Source organism: Trachurus japonicus, chromosome 7 (genome assembly GCF_045865225.1).
Source record: "Trachurus japonicus isolate A0001 chromosome 7, Traja_1.0".
In the NCBI taxonomy this organism is placed as follows: Eukaryota; Metazoa; Chordata; class Actinopteri; order Carangiformes; family Carangidae; genus Trachurus; species Trachurus japonicus.
The window spans coordinates 14,335,344-14,351,260 of record NC_140913.1 but is presented as its reverse complement, the minus strand read 5'-3'; the positions used below and the strand labels follow the sequence as shown (position 1 = coordinate 14,351,260).

The following is a 15,917-nucleotide window of genomic DNA, read 5'->3' as shown; positions in this document are numbered from 1 at the left end:
ACCTTGTGGCAGATTGTGCAGCGAGGAGACGTGTCCCGCCTCCATCCACGCGAGAACCCCAGTAGCATGTACTTTAAAAGAATAAACAATATTTGTATTGAACTTCTTGTCGTTCACCAGTTATTCATTTTCTGATATTTTAGCTTCACATTTCATTGAAGTTGTAGCCTCATTTTGTACAGTTAATTGATGTCTTGACTTCAACCTTTTCTGTATATTGACAATAGTGTTGGGTTAAAAATGCAAGGCAATGCAGATTTAAGCTTGGTGTAGAAGTCTAGGCTAGGCATAGTTATAGTTTTAGTTTAAGCTATTTTATGGAGATTTTGAAAATGATGAACGGGTCCAAAACGGACCCGGGCCAGAGGTTTTTTTTGCGTCCGTTTCGGATCCGCGGCGGATTTGCGTGTCCCGAACGGACCCGGGCCAGAGGTAATTTATAAGTCCGTTGCGGGTCCCAAACGGATCCGGGCCAGAGGGTTATTATGAGTCTGTTGCGGATCCGCGGCGGATTTGCGGGCCCTGAACGGACCCGCCGCGGAGGTATGATTTAAATCGCGGATGCGGACCGGATGCAGCGCGGATCCAGGACGGGTCCGCGATCCGCCTTCGTTGCGGATCCGTCACAGAGAGCAAGTGGACTCCGATACGGGTCCGTTTCGCGGGTCCGTTCCGGAAGCCGCGCTACATCCGCGGCGGGTCCGCGGCGGACTCCTTTTGCTATGTGGGAAGTTAGTTCCAGAATTATAAGAGTGCAGCAGCAGCTCAGTGATTTAAACTCCAGAAAACTCAAATGTCTCTGTGTCTCTGTCTCACTTTGGTTTCAATAAGATTCAATAGGTTCCAGATAATTCAAATAGTTGTAGCCTACTAAAGTATCTGCTTGTGTAACCATGGTAACCAGTGTCAACAGTGGGAGGAGACTTCAGCAGGTATATTATTTCTAGTCAAAAAGTCACTTGAAATAAGTAGAAAAATCTGATAGTGGAGCAAGTAGTTTTTCTTTCTTATTACGAGCACAAAAAAAACTTGCTTTCACTGGCAGATTTTTCTACTTATTTCAATTGAAAATGTATTTGAAACAAGTGAAAACTATCTAAAAACAAGTTAATTTTTAGGTAATGAGTCTTATTTTAAGTGGAAAGAGACATTTTGACAAGAAATAAGACAAATATTCTTGGAAAGATTTTGAGTTTTTGCAGTGCAGTTTGTAGGCTAATCAAAACATTGAAACTGGGCCCCTCCTCTCGGGCTAAGCTGTGTAGCCTCCTGCCCCAGACAGCAGCGGTTGTCATGACAACAAAGGAAAGGAAATACAGTCTGAGTGAAGCGCTGGAGCCGTGGGCCGATAGCCGACCGTCACCAACACCGGGAGCCTCCGTGTTATGTTGTTATGCCGTTGTGGTGAGCTGGGAAGACGGTGTTAGCGGAGGATGCTAACCACTACCGCTAGCCGAAGTTAGTATCGAGCTAGCTCACTACAACGGCCCTCATACTTGTTACCAGTGTCGATGACGGTCGGGAATCGGTCCGCGGCTCCAGCGCTTCACTCAGACTGTATTTCTGTTTCTTTGCGATCCTGACTGCTGCTGCTGAGGAGGAATAATGTAGGCTAAATATCAAAAAGACACATGAGTATTATGACTGAATACAGTGATGGTCTTAGAAATGGTCTCACATTGGTTTGGTCCTGGTCTTGGACTTGGTCTCGGGTTGGTCTTGACTACAACACTACTTCTGCCATTAAGCTGCTGAATACAAAGTAGATTTCCATACACAGGTCAGGCACTTTATTTATTTACCTGGCTGGTTTCATTTCCTTTTAAGTTGGTTTTTATTCTAGCTTATTTGCAAATGTTTTTTAATTCCCTACTTGCCGCATAATATGCTCCCTTCATTTCTCTTGTTAGGTCGGTGACTGTAAGAATTTAATTGTCCTTCTGGGACAAATAAATCATTATGACTCTGAGCCTGAATGTGGATGTGGATGTGAGTAACAGGAGGACATGTTACCGTGGCCTGTACATGCTGATTAAACTCACTGACTGAGCTGCCGACGAGGCAACAATACGTCCTGTGATGGTTCCTGGCAACATGGAGGAGACGTGAACACAAACGATGGGAGCTGCTAATTGGTGTTTCACTCACTAATTGTGGGGAACAATCAGACAGTATCAACAGTAATCAACAGGCAGCGGTGGAAAATCATCGTGACCGGGGTACGTGTGCGTTACTGGACGATCTACACTGTGTGGGACCGAAACACTCAAGTAGCCTATCTCTAAACCATTGGCCCTCACACGGCAAAAACCCTTACATAAAATAGGCTATTATTTGTATTAAAGGGACAACAAGGAGTTTCTCCATCGGCAGAACAAAAAATTCCGCGACAATAAAAAAGTCTCATATTAAAGGACAATTCCGGGCGAATTCAACTCTGGGGTGTATTTTCATATCATTTTAGGTCTAAAAGAATGAATCTGAAGATTTTCAGTTTAATCGCTCCTGTTTTGCGGTAGGAAGTTGCATCTGTCCCCGCATCGCCACGGCAGCAATGAATGGGAGTGGATGTAAGTTCCGCTGTTTAGGCTGTTTCCAGCCCTCAAAGCCGCAATTTTTTTCCACAGACAGCGTCAGATGGCTACTCAAACATGCACCGAGAAGTTTATTTACTTCAAGCAAGCCGACATGTTTGTAAAACTAGATCTAATTCAAAGTCTCCCGGAGTCTCGCGCGAGACCCAGTTGCCGTGCGCGGTGTGTTCACATGCAGTGGGAAAAGCTACCGTTTGTGTCATAAACACAGGAATATCAACTCTTTACTTGCTTCAAGAAAAAAAAACTTCTCGGCGCATGTTTGAGTAGCCACCTGACGCTGTCTGTGGAAAAAAATGTACACTTCAAGCAAGTAAAGAGTTGATATTCCTGTGTTTATGACACAAGCGGTAGCTCCGACTGCGCCTGAATACACCAGCACTGCAACTTCGGGCTCGCGCGAGACTCCGGGAGACTTTGAATTAGATCTAGTTTTACAAACATGTCGGCTTGCTTGAAGTAAATAAACTTCTCGGTGCATGTTTGAGTAGCCATCTGACGCTGTCTGTGGAAAAAAATTGCGGCTTTGAGGGCTGGAAACAGCCTAAACAGCGGAACTTACTTTTACTCCCATTCATTGCTGCCGTGGCGATGCGGGGACAGACGCAACTACCGCAAAACAGGAGCAATTAAACTGAAAATCTTCAGATTCATTCTTTTAGACCTAAAATGATATGAAAATACACCCCAGAGTTGAATTCGCCCGGAATTGTCCTTTAATGTGGATGAATCTACGTTACCACTTGTTAATGGGCCCATTTTCAATAAATATATCGTTTTGTCTCTATCGTTATTTTGTTATCACCGTGTGTGTTTTGGTTTGGTCGGGCTGTGATCCAAATGCCAACGACATCTTTACTTTAGCTTTTGAAGCAGTTTCCTCATTTCTTGTGTTGTTTGTGTCTGTATTTAAAAAGAAAGAAAAGTGTTATTTTACCACCTTGATATATTTGCAGGGGTTGTGAATGTATTGTATTTATTTATTCATTTGAATTTACCTTAAAACGAAAGCAAAGTTTTGTTTTTGAGTATCTGTTGATTTTTTGTTCAAATGAAAAGGACATTTCATTTTTTTGGTATGTATTTTTGTTGTTGTTGTTTTTATGAAAAGGACATTTTGTTTTCTTTAACCACAACACAAAACCTCCTGATATATTTATTTACCTGAGTAAATTTGGACGTGAATATTTGTTCAAATTAAAAGTACATCTTATAGTTGAGTTATACATTTTATTTTTCTACTCTACACCACAGTATTGTTCAGTTGATTTGTCGAGGCTTCACCGACTAATAAACAAACCTTTGACTCATTGAAAGATTTCTGGTAACACTTTACACTAAGGTACACAAACACTAGAGTAGTTACTGAGGAACTAAGGTACACAGAATTACAGTAGTTACTCATTTTGATGTCTCACTTTACTTTAGGGTTCACAAAAAGGGTAACTAATGATTAACTAATAGTTATTTCCTCATTAGTTCCTCAGTAACTACTCTAATTTTGTGTACCTCATTAGTTCCTCATTAGTTCCTCAGTAACTACTCATTAGTTCCTCATTAACTACTCATTAGTTCCTCAGTAACTACTCATTAGTTCCTCATTAACTACTCATTAGTTCCTCATTAACTACTCATTAGTTTCTCATTAGTTCCTCAGTAACTACTCATTAGTTCCTCATTAACTACTCATTAGTTCCTCAGTAACTACTCATTAGTTCCTCAGTAACTACTCATTAGTTCCTCATTAACTACTCATTAGTTCCTCAGTAACTACTCATTAGTTCCTCATTAACTACTCATTAGTTTCTCATTAGTTCCTCAGTAACTACTCATTAGTTCCTCAGTAACTACTCATTAGTTCTTCATTAACTACTCATTAGTTTCTCATTAGTTCCTCAGTAACTACTCATTAGTTCCTCATTAACTACTCATTAGTTTCTCATTAGTTCCTCGGTAACTACTCATTAGTTTCTCATTAGTTCCTCAGTAACTACTCATTAGTTCCTCATTAACTACTCATTAGTTCCTCATTAGTTCCTCATTAACTACTCATTAGTTCCTCATTAACTACTCATTAGTTTCTCATTAGTTCCTCGGTAACTACTCATTAGTTTCTCATTAGTTCCTCAGTAACTACTCATTAGTTCCTCATTAACTACTCATTAGTTCCTCATTAGTTACCCGGTAACTACTCATTAGTTCCTCATTAACTACTCATTAGTTCCTCATTAGTTCCTCATTAACTACTCATTAGTTCCTCATTAGTTCCTCATTAACTACTCTACCTTATTGTACAGTGTTACCAGATGAGTTTATATTATTTTCTGACTCTACTGAACTCTACTTCCAGTAGCTACCGAAGTGGGTGGAGTAACTCTCCTCTGTGTTTACCTCCTGTCTCCTAGGCAACATGTCAGTCTCCATGGCGACAGAGCCGCCCATCGACCGGTCGGTGGTGTCCGTGGCCCCCGCGGGCTCCAACGCCACTGGGTGGCAGCGTGACGCCGTGCTGGCGGCGGCCGAGGTGGTGCTGCTGTCCCTCATCCTGGTGATGGCGTTGCTCGGCAACGGGCTCGTGCTGGTGGTGTTGCTACGGCGAAGACGCCATCACAACCCGCTGCACCAGTTCATGCTCAACCTGTGTCTGGCCGACCTGGTGGTGGCCTTGTTCCAGGTAACACACACACACACACACACACACACACGGGTCATTATCAAAATACGGTGATTTTCTGAGTCAAAAAAGTTGAACATTTTGGTAACACTTTACTTGCTTTTATAAAACAGTTACCAATGATGACAATATGAAAGAGGAATACACAATCAATTTCATGTAGCCTAGTTTTGTTCAACCAGAAATACATATTATCCAATAAAAAACTAGTCCTTTGTCTCCAGACGTTAGCTCCATGTAGCTCTGCATCTGGTCTTTTCCTCTGTCACTGCTCAGTCCCCTCTACCATTGTTAACCCTCTGGAGGTGAAAGTTCACCTTAAACATGTCAATTCAACTACTTTAGTCCATTTTTTAACATCGTAAAAACACCGACTGTCTTGGACTAGAGGCTGACATTTTCTCGGGAATCCCGCGGGACACGGGATTCGGGAGTCAATTTATTTTTAATCACGTGATTGGGACATGACGGGAAAAAATGTAAACGGGAGTGAACGGGACCAGGAGTCAAAGCGCGACATTCAAAGAAGCACAAGCCAGGCAGTAGGCTACGTTAAGAACCCGGATGGTTCAGTGTGTGGACTGATCACCCTCAGTGTACACTGTCGTGGCTACGTAGCGGAGTAACCTGTGTAAATCAACATACCGTTTTCCGCCAGTAAGAGGAGTCAGCTGATGCGGCGGCGGCGTAGGCTACTCTCCACCTCGCATTAAACAGGTGATGCACACGAGCAAAAAAGAGAGAGAGGGAGAGAGAAAGGACGTTCATTATCACTAATTGAAATAACAAAACAAGACGGTAGATGTGGCGTCAACACATCTACCGTCTTGTTTTGTCTGTCGTTCAGCCTGCAGTGCGCTGGGGGGGGGATCCATGGGATCCATACCTGTCAACACAATCGTTTACATGATGAATAGAAAAAAATGGGAACAGGACCGGATCGGGAGTGATTTATTCAGGATTTGAACGGGACAGGATTTTTTTTTTACTTTGTCACGGGACCGGGACGGGACGGGAATTTTTTTGCGGGAGCGGGACGGGACGGGATTGAAAAAACACTCCCGTGTCACTGTGCGTTCACACCAAAAGCGACCGGAGCAACCGCGGCGACCAGCTGCCATTCATTTTCAATGTACGCTGGCGATGAGGAGCGACGAGGAGCGACCGGCGGCGGGAGCGACGCGAGCGACGCGATGGGAGCGACGCGATGGGAGCGACGCGAGCGATGAAAGTTGGGAGAAATTGAACTTTATGCAAATGAGCAGCGGCGCGACCGCGGCGACAGCCAATAGCGGACTGGGATTCTCACAGCCGGAGAAATTGAGAGAGCCTGAATGGACACATCTGCAGCACAGCTTGAAAGTCCCGCCCCTTTGGTCGCTTAGTGCAAGGGCCTGCTAGAGCTGGCAAGCGACGCGATAGGAGCGGCCAGAACGACTACAGGCGATTTAATCGCTTTCGGTGTGAACGCACAGTCAGCCTCTACTACGGACTGCAACAGTCCGTTGTCATGGATACATGACAACAACTTCCATTCATACCAGTCATATGTGCCTGAGGCGGAGTGATATCCTACGCTGTGGTAAGGCTTTAGAATAGTAGCCGTGGTATATGCTCATTATACCACGGTTAACAACCAATCAGATCGCCGGATTTCACCTTTCCGTTTTATAAAATGGTATTAAATTACATCATCCCCCCCCCCAGGTGTTACCCCAGCTGGTCTGGGACGCTAGGGGACGCTTCCCGGGACCGGACGTGCTGTGTCGTCTGGTCAAGTACCTGCAGGTGTTGGGGATGTTCGCCTCGTCCTACATGATCGTTGCCATGACGGTGGACCGTCACTACGCCATCTGCTGCCCGCTGCAGGCGCATCGCAGCGGCGCCACGCAGCGCTGGAACAGCTTCATCCTGCTGGCCTGGGGTCTGTCGCTGCTGCTCAGCCTGCCACAGGTAGGACGGGACAGGACAGGTAGGACAGACACAGGTAGGACAGGACAGGTAGGACAGACACAGGTAGGACAGGACAGGTAGGACAGACACAGGTAGGACAGACACAGGTAGGACAGGACAGGTAGGACAGGACAGGACAGGTAGGACGGGACAGGACAGGTAGGACAGGACAGGACAGGTAGGACGGGACAGGACAGGTAGGACAGGACAGGACAGGTAGGACGGGACAGGACAGGTAGGACAGGACAGGACAGGACAGGACAGGTAGGACAGGACAAGTAGGACTGTGAAATAAACTGTGGGGTGCCACAAGGCTCAATACTTTTCAACGTATATGCTTCCGCTTGGTGACGTCACTAGGAGACACGGTGTAAATTTTCATAGTTACGCTGATGACACACAGCTCTATATCGCCGTGTCTCCTGAGGACACAAGGCCAGTTGACATTCTTCTTAATTGCATTTTAGATATAAAATGATGGATGGCAGAGAATTTCCTGCAACTCAACCAGCACAATGTGTCAAGAACCTCGGCGTCATTTTTGATTCTGAGCTCAATTTTATTCCTCATATTAAAAACACCGCAAAGATAGGGTTCTACCATGTTATGCCCCAGAACTTCGTTGGCCTGGAGGGGCATAACAATGGACCCAACCAATGACCCCAAACCAAACACAAAGACGCTAACTTAACTAAAAGAGGATTTAATCCACAACATAAAGGTACAAAGAAGATAAACATAAGCTAACACAAACAAAAACCATGATGGGAGGCAGGCAAGCCCAGCAGTCCCCAGCACTGCCCCCTCTTCCAGTGTCAGCTGCAGGGTATTTAGCTCAGTGGACCAGGTGAGCCTCGTGTCGCTGATTGGGACCAGGGTGGAGCTGTGGGGGAACAACAAGGAGGGGGAGAGAAAGACACAGACACACACAAGGCCGAACCCCTTCCGGTGGTAACAACCATCTCAAGAATATAGCCAGAATCCGCCCGTTTCTCTCTCGGTCAAACACTGTAAAGCACTTTGTGTTGCATTTTTATATGTATGAAAGGTGCTATACAAATGAATAAAGTTTGAAGTTTGAAGGACAGGACAGGTAGGACAGGACAGGTAGGACAGCACAAGTATCTATGCTGTATTTCTTATTGTTTATCTTGAGTTTCATGTAATTCTTAGATGATGGGAGTGGAACTTCGTTCCCTTCTTGCCCTGTTTTTATGTGCTAAATAAAATAAATCAAAATCAAATCAAAAGTAGGACATGACAGGTAGGACAGACACAGGTAGAAAGACACAGGTAGGACATGAAAGGTAGGACATTACAAGTAAGAACATGGTCCTTTCACACCTGGAATTCAGGTTCAGATCAAACTGAGTCCAACAGTCCAGACCAGAGGAGAGAGGCCGAGGTGTGAAAGCTCCACAGATCATGTGATCAGCTGCTCTGTCTGGATGAAGCAGCAGGATCCAGACCAGTAGTGAGACTGTAAACAGGAGTAGAGTTACTGCACCACACACAGAGCTGCTGGCCTCCTCCTCCTCCTCCTCCTGCTGCTCCTCCTCCTCTCTCCTCCTCCTCCTCCTCCTCCTCCTCCTCCTCGGGTCAGGACTCAGCAGCTGGTAAACACTTCTGCTGCCAGCTGATCACTCAGTTACAGCTCCGGTCTCTCACACCGATGTTATCACAGGGAGGAAACCACTGTTTGGTCTCACAGCTCCTGGAACTGCAACAATGAACAAGGAACTCTACTTTATTAAAGGGATAGTTCACCCAAAATTGAAATTTCCCCCTCATGTGGACTAAGGGCTGGGAGAAGAGAGTCCTCCGTGGCTTCTCTGAGTTACAGGGGGTCTCGGCGTAGCACTGCATGTCCATATGACGGTTGCAAATGGATACCAACTGTCTTCGTAACAAAAAGACACACCAAAAAACATCCAAATACCTCCATAGTGCTCGTCTGTAATGTCCGTCTTGTATTGAAGCTCCAACATGAGAAATTGTTCCGAAAAAAATGGAATAAGTCTATATTTCAAGCTTGTTTTGTAGCGGAAGCTTCTCGAAGCTCCTCTTCCCAGTTTGTCAAATTTGGACGAACCGGGGAGAGGAGCTTCGAGAAGCTTCCGCTACAAACAAGCAATCAATCAATTTGACCCAGAAGGACAACAGGAGGGTTAAAAAACCAAATAAAAATAAATACTAATGTAAATTTCAAAACTATGATAACCTTGATCTGGAAACAAAATGCACATGGAGGAGAGGAGGGTTAGCGACACAGAGGAGGAGAGATCGGACCAAGTTTTTTTTTGTTTTTTTTGCCTCCTCAGGTGTTCATCTTCTCGCAGTCGGAGGTGGCTCCGGGTGTATACGAGTGCTGGGGAAACTTTGCGGAGTCGTGGGGCCTGAAAGCCTACGTGACCTGGATGACCCTGGCTGTCTTCATCCTCCCAGTCCTCATCATCACCGTCTGCCAGGTAGAGAGACTGTTCACAGAGACGGAGACAGAAAACTTTATTTATCCGTGAAGGGCAACTCCGTTTCTACAGTTCACCGTCATAGAGCCATTCATATGATAAAAACGTATGCACAGGAACAAATGACGGAGTATTGACTGGTCTTTGACAAGAACATGTTCATGATTGATGATGATGCATTTTGCCTTTTTGAGGACACGTTTGTCCCAGAGCGAGATTTAAATCTGTCATTTGCGTTCCACACTGCAAAAACTCAAAATCTTTCCAAGAATATTTGTCTTATTTCTTGTCAAAATGTCTCATTTCTAGTCAAAACTAAACTCTTTCCACCTTAAAATAAGACTCATCACCTAAAAATGAACTTGTTTGTTTTTAGATCATTTTCACTTGTTTCAAACAAATTTCCACTTGAAATAAGTCGAAAAATCTGCCAGTGAAAGCAAGTTGTTTTGTGTTTGTAATAAGAAAGAAAAACTTGTTCCACTATCAGATTATTTTAAGTGAAAATCTGCTTGAAAGAAGGAAAAAGTGTCTAAAAACAAATTACTTTTTAATGTGATGAGTCTTATTTTAAGTATAATGACTAGAAATAAGACAAATATTCTTTTATTTTGACAGTTCCCGTCCTTCACGTCCAAACTGTTGAACCAGCAGATGAAAGAAAAAGTAAGGAGGCTCTAAATGTAGTACACAGAAGCAAATTACGTCAGTAACCTACGGTAATGTTTGACAGTTTAATTACGTCGTAATGTCTAGAAATAGCCCCCAAAAAACGGTCAATTTTATAGTAACATCATGTTTTTCATGAAGGCAATAGATTACACATGCTTTTCATGCTTTGAACTTTTTGGGAAAGGCCAGAATTCTTCTCCACCAAGTCCTTGCAATGGGCCGTTACTTCTGGACTATTTCTACACAATATGATGCAATTAATTGTTATTTCTTGATATATCACATATTTAACGGCCTGTAAATTAAAGAGTTGGACACACTTTAGGTTTTGTTTTGTCTAGATATTTGTCCTACACTGCAAAAATTCAAAATCGGTCCAAGAATATTTGTCTTATTTCTTGTCAAAATGTCTCATTTCTAGTCAAGACTAAACTCTTTCCACTTAAAATAAGACTCATCACCTAGAAATTAACTTGTTTTTAGATCATTTTCACTTGTTTCAAACTAATTTTCAATTGAAATAAGTAGAAAAATCTGCCAGTGAAAGCAAGTTTTTTGTGCTTGTAATAAGGAAGAAAACTTGCTCCACTGTCAGATTTTTCTACTTATTTCAAGTGAAAATATGCTTGAAAGAAGTTTTTAAAAAAAAAAGTGTCTAAAAACAAGTAAAATGAGGTTTGTTTTGACCAGAAATGACATTTTGACTAGAAATAAGACAATTATTCTTGGTTAGATTCTGAGTTTTTGCAGTGTACACTAAGGGGCTTCTTACTTTCACTTTCATCTGCTGGTTCAGTGTGAAGGAAGAACTGAATAATGACATCATCATTACATCATCATCGCCGCTGTGTCTCCTCCCCCTCAGGTGCGAATCTTTAAGGAGATCCACAACAACCTGTACCTGAAGTCAGAGCGCCGCCTGTCCCCCTCCTCCCTCCCCCCGTCCCGACGGGACAGTCAGAGAGGAGGAGCAGGAGCAGGAGCAGGAGCAGGAGCAGGAGCAGGAGCAGGAGCAGGAGCAGGAGCAGGAGCAGGAGCAGGAGCAGGAGCAGGAGGAGGCAGCAGAGCCAGGTCCAGTCTCTCCTTCTACGTGTCTCCTCTCATCTACAACAACCCTCTGAGCGCCGGCAGCTTCAGCTTGGAGCAGCTGCCCATGGCTCCGCTCAGCTCCGACTGCCACGTCCACACCTACACTGCTGCTCATCCAGGTGAGACGACGCTGCCGCTTCACACTAAGATTCAAGATTCTTTTTTTTTTTTTTTTTTAATATGTTTATTGATTTTCAATGAAGAGAAAAAAGAAAAAAGAAAATGCAAATAAAATGAAGAGAAAAAATAAGTAGAGGAAAAAGAGAAGAGGGGAAAAAGAAAAAAAAAAGTAAAGAACACAGCACATCAAGCACAACGATATTTTATATATTTATATTATTTTATATTAAAAGTAGAAAAATAAATAAATAATAGTAAAATAAATAGGTCAGTAGACATATACATCATCATACTCTTGTTTGCACTGCAAGGTTTTGACAATAGCCAGTGTCTATGGGCTCACATTTTTAAGGTAATTCAGTACTGGGTCCCATGTTTTATCAAACGTATCCCCTCTGTCTTCATTGTAGAATCTCAGTCTCTCCAGATGTAAAGTATTTGACAATTCTCCCAACCATAAATTATATTAAGTAGGCACAGAGTCCATTTTCCACACTCGTAAAATCAGCTTTTTAGCAATCACCATCCCAAACTGAGCGGCTCTTCTTTCAAATTTATTAACAGAAGAAAGGACACTTGTGGCCCCTAGAATGGTGACCAGAGGGTTGGGTGCCAGATTTTTACCAAAAACCTTAGAAAAACACTCAAAAATACATTTCCAAAATAAATAAAGTTTACTACATGCCCAGAATGAATGTGAAGATTCAAGATTCTTTATTTGTCACATGCATAGTTAAAGTGTACACTTACAACAAGCAGTGAAATGAAATCCTGACTACACCCCCCAGACTGTGCTGTCCCTCGAGTAACAATAATTGACTGACCCTGGACCACCACAAATATTTGTTCTAAGACTGAAGAATGTTTTTTAGTCAATGTATATGTTCAAATATATATATATATATTGGGCAAAGCTTAAGCCTACATCCAGCTGGTTCCTTTGGTTGCCTCTCCCCCTAGCGTCACCAAGTAAGCAATACAAGTCCCCACAAAAAGTGTGTTTTTACTGCCCCAGTTTTAATGTAATAATGAAAATAATAATAAAAGACAATATATGAACTATTTCAAATGTCCTTGTTAATTTAAGCCATCACTGATGGTTGTGGGATGTTTACTTCTGGAGTTATAAAGGAAAATAACAATATAATACAGGCGAAAATAGGTCAAATTCCTGTTTGGATGGGTTTTGGACACTAAATATTCATCCCCCTAAATTAAATGTTCAAATGGCATTTTACTAATGTAACTAGTGTTCCTAAAAGCCATCAAGTATCTAGATTGGCCCCAATAGGTTATCTGTTGGGGGGAAAAAATCTCACTAAAATCTTGCAGTGTGCATTTTATCCAAATTGGACAATTTTGGACAGGTTTGGCACACTGGACATCGCCAAGGGACACTGTTTGGAAAAACTCTATAGTGCCTCAGTAGTTTTACATATCAACCTAAAATTTGGTACACATGTGGACAGGGAGTGTGTGAACCATATATGTAAAATTTAACCTGTTTTATAATTAGGATTTTGACATATCACCTTTTCACCAAAAATTTCAAACTGGTTTTTTTTTTTCCAAAGAAAAATGTATTTTCAGAAGCCCAATTTTTTATGGAATGACTCAATTCAATATTTTATAGATATAGATGTAAATATAGATGTAAAGGGACAAAGGTTGTCTTTCATTTAAGCCATAAACCATAGTTGTGGGATTAGTACTTCTGTAGTTATATAAAGCTTTAATTGCAGTGATACAAAAACAGGCGGAAATTGCCAAAAATGGCCTCTGCATGAAGAGTGTGAAGTTGTGAGTATGTGGATCAGTGCTGTGAACAGAACCGTCGTTGTGTTTCTCTGACCAGCCGAGCTGCAGCCTGACGTGCTGCCCGGCCCTGCAGCCCCCCCTCCCCCTCCCCCTCCCCCTGCCCCCCGGGGTGGCGAGGTGTCGGCCGCCATGTCGAAGACGGTGAGGATGACTCTGGTCATCGTGCTGGTCTACTCTCTGTGCTGGGCGCCGTTCTTCAGCGTCCAGCTGTGGGCCGCCTGGGACCCCGACCCCCCCCAGAAGGGTGCGCACACACACACACACACACACACACAAGGCTGAGTGAGACCCTTGGGTTGATGAGGAGGATCCAAATACCTCCATAGTGCTCGTCTGTAATGTCCCTCTTGTATTGAAGCCCGAGATTTGCACTGACACAGGAAGAGCAGTGAACTGAGACACTGGGAGCTTCCGCTACAAACAAGCTTAAAACATAGACTTATTTAATTTTTTTCTGAACAATTTCTCATGTTGGGGCTTCAATACAAGAGGGACATTACAGACGAGCACTATGGAGGTATTTGGATGTTTTTTGGTGTGTCTTTTTGGACGAAGAAAAGTGAGCTCCGTTCTCAACCGTCATATGGACATGCAGTGCTGCACGGAGCCCCCCGTAACTCAGAGAAGGCACGTAGATGAGTAGAGTAGTAGAGTAGATAATGAGTGAAAATTGAATTTTGGGTGAACTATCCCTTTAAAGGTCACTGAATGGGCTGGCACTACCGCCCCTGTGAGACTTTATTAGAAAGAAAAACAGTGTGACAATAACAAGATCAGCCACCAGGGGGGGAGAGACCACTTCAAAAGGATCAGTTCCTCTGGTTTTACTATTCATAGCTATGTGTTTGGGTAAAATCAACACTTTTGTTTCATTCTATAACCTACTGACAACATTTCTCCCAAATTGGAAATAAAAATATTGTCATTTAGAGCATTTATTTATTTGCAGAAAATGGCAACAGGTCAAAATAACTAAATAAATAAAAAATTCTGGTGTTTTCAGACCTTACCGTATAATGCAAAGAAAACAAGTTCATGTTCATTTTAAAACAACACAACACTACTTTTTAAAGTTCGGAAGAGTTTAGAAATCAACATTGGTGGAATAATCCCAATTTTTAATCACAGCAGTGTTTTTTTTATTCATTTATAGCAGCTCAGTAGAGTGAGGTGCTGGTGTTGGAGTTCAACAGACACTGGAATCGATGGCCTGCCATAGCAACATGTAGAGAAGCTGCTTTATTAACAACATTTTGGAGTCGTCTCTTTATGTTTTCCAGAGCTGAAGGTTCCTCTGTGTGTGTGTGTGTGTGTGTGTGTGTGTGTAGGTGTGGTGTTCACTCTGCTGATGCTGCTGGCCAGCCTCAACTCCTGCACCAACCCGTGGATCTACTCTGCGTTCTCCAGCAGCGTTTCCCCGGAGCTGCGGCTGCTGCTGCTCTGCCGCGGTCACGGTCCACGCCGCGGCTCCGTGCCCAACGACTCCACCGCCACACACACCTCCAACTCCTGACCACACACACCTCCAACTCCTGACCACACACACTGTCTCTCTCGCTAGCCTGACACTGTCCAAAGATAAAAACATCAAGTTCATTCTAAAGCTAAATTAATTTACTCGTCTTTATATATTTATCATTTGTTCAACCTGAACATTATTATGTTCAGTTTTGTATAAAACATGTTAAAGGACAATTCTGGGCAAATTAACTCGGGGGTGTATGTCCTAATATTTTAGGCAAGGCAAGGCAAGGCAATTTTTACCAACAGTTTGTCTCAAAGGGTTTCACATGGCATCGTAACAACATCCTCTGTCCTTAGACCCTCACATCCACTGAGGAAAAACTCCATGGAAAACCCTTTTAACAGGGAAAACCAGGAGAAACCTCAGGGTGAGCAACAGAGGAGGGATCCCTCACCCAGGACGGACAGACGTGCAATAGATGTTGTTACAGACAGGGAAACATTTTAGGTCTAACAGAAGGAATCTGAAGATTTTCAGTTTAATGTCTCCTGTTTTGCGGTAGTTGTGTCTGTCCCCGCATCGCCATGGCAGCGATGAATGGGAGCGGATGGAAGTTCTGTTGCTTAGGCTGTTTCCATCTCTCAAAGCCACAGACAGCGTCAGATGGCTACTCAAACATGCAGCCAGAAGTTTATTTACTTCAAGCAAGTCGACATGTTTGTAAAACTAGATCTAATTCAAAGTCTGGCGGAGTCGAGTCCCAAGTTGACGCTCGGTGTGTTCACATGCAGTCGGAAGCTCCCGTTTGTGTCATAAACACAGGAATATCAACTCTGGACTTGCTTCAAGTAAATAAACTTCTGGCTGCATGTTTGAGTCGCCATCTGACGCTGTCTGTGGCTTTCTTTTTTTTTTTTTTTTTTTCCAACTATCTTTTTATTGAGAACAAGGTACAAAGAGACAGTAATATAAAAATACAATATTTTTGATTTTTCTCAGAACATATATGTATACAAACACCCCCCACCCAACCCATACCCCCTACAACATCCAGTGCATCCCAT

The 15,917-nt window shown here is 43.1% G+C and overlaps 1 protein-coding gene across 1 annotated transcript; it reads left to right on the top strand.

Moving 5' to 3' along the window:
• Positions 1 to 4,990: 4,990 nt before the first annotated feature.
• On the top strand, positions 4,991 to 14,905 carry LOC146984311 (vasopressin V2 receptor-like). Its single transcript, XM_085781374.1, has 6 exons — positions 4,991 to 5,268; positions 6,976 to 7,221; positions 9,543 to 9,689; positions 11,227 to 11,569; positions 13,426 to 13,632; positions 14,717 to 14,905. Exons 1-6 carry the CDS (start codon positions 5,005 to 5,007, stop codon positions 14,899 to 14,901), a joined length of 1,392 nt encoding a protein of 463 aa, XP_085637500.1. The 5' UTR covers positions 4,991 to 5,004; the 3' UTR covers positions 14,902 to 14,905.
• The last annotated feature ends 1,012 nt before the right edge of the window (positions 14,906 to 15,917 follow it).

Coding starts and splice junctions, on each gene's coding strand:
- LOC146984311 (XM_085781374.1), top strand. CDS start 5,005: ATGTCAGTCTCCATGGCGACAGAGCCGCCCATCGACCGGTCGGTGGTG. Junction 9,690..11,226: donor TCATCATCACCGTCTGCCAG/GTAGAGAGACTG, acceptor CCTCCCCCTCAG/GTGCGAATCTTTAAGGAGAT. Junction 13,633..14,716: donor CCCCGACCCCCCCCAGAAGG/GTGCGCACACAC, acceptor GTGTGTGTGTAG/GTGTGGTGTTCACTCTGCTG.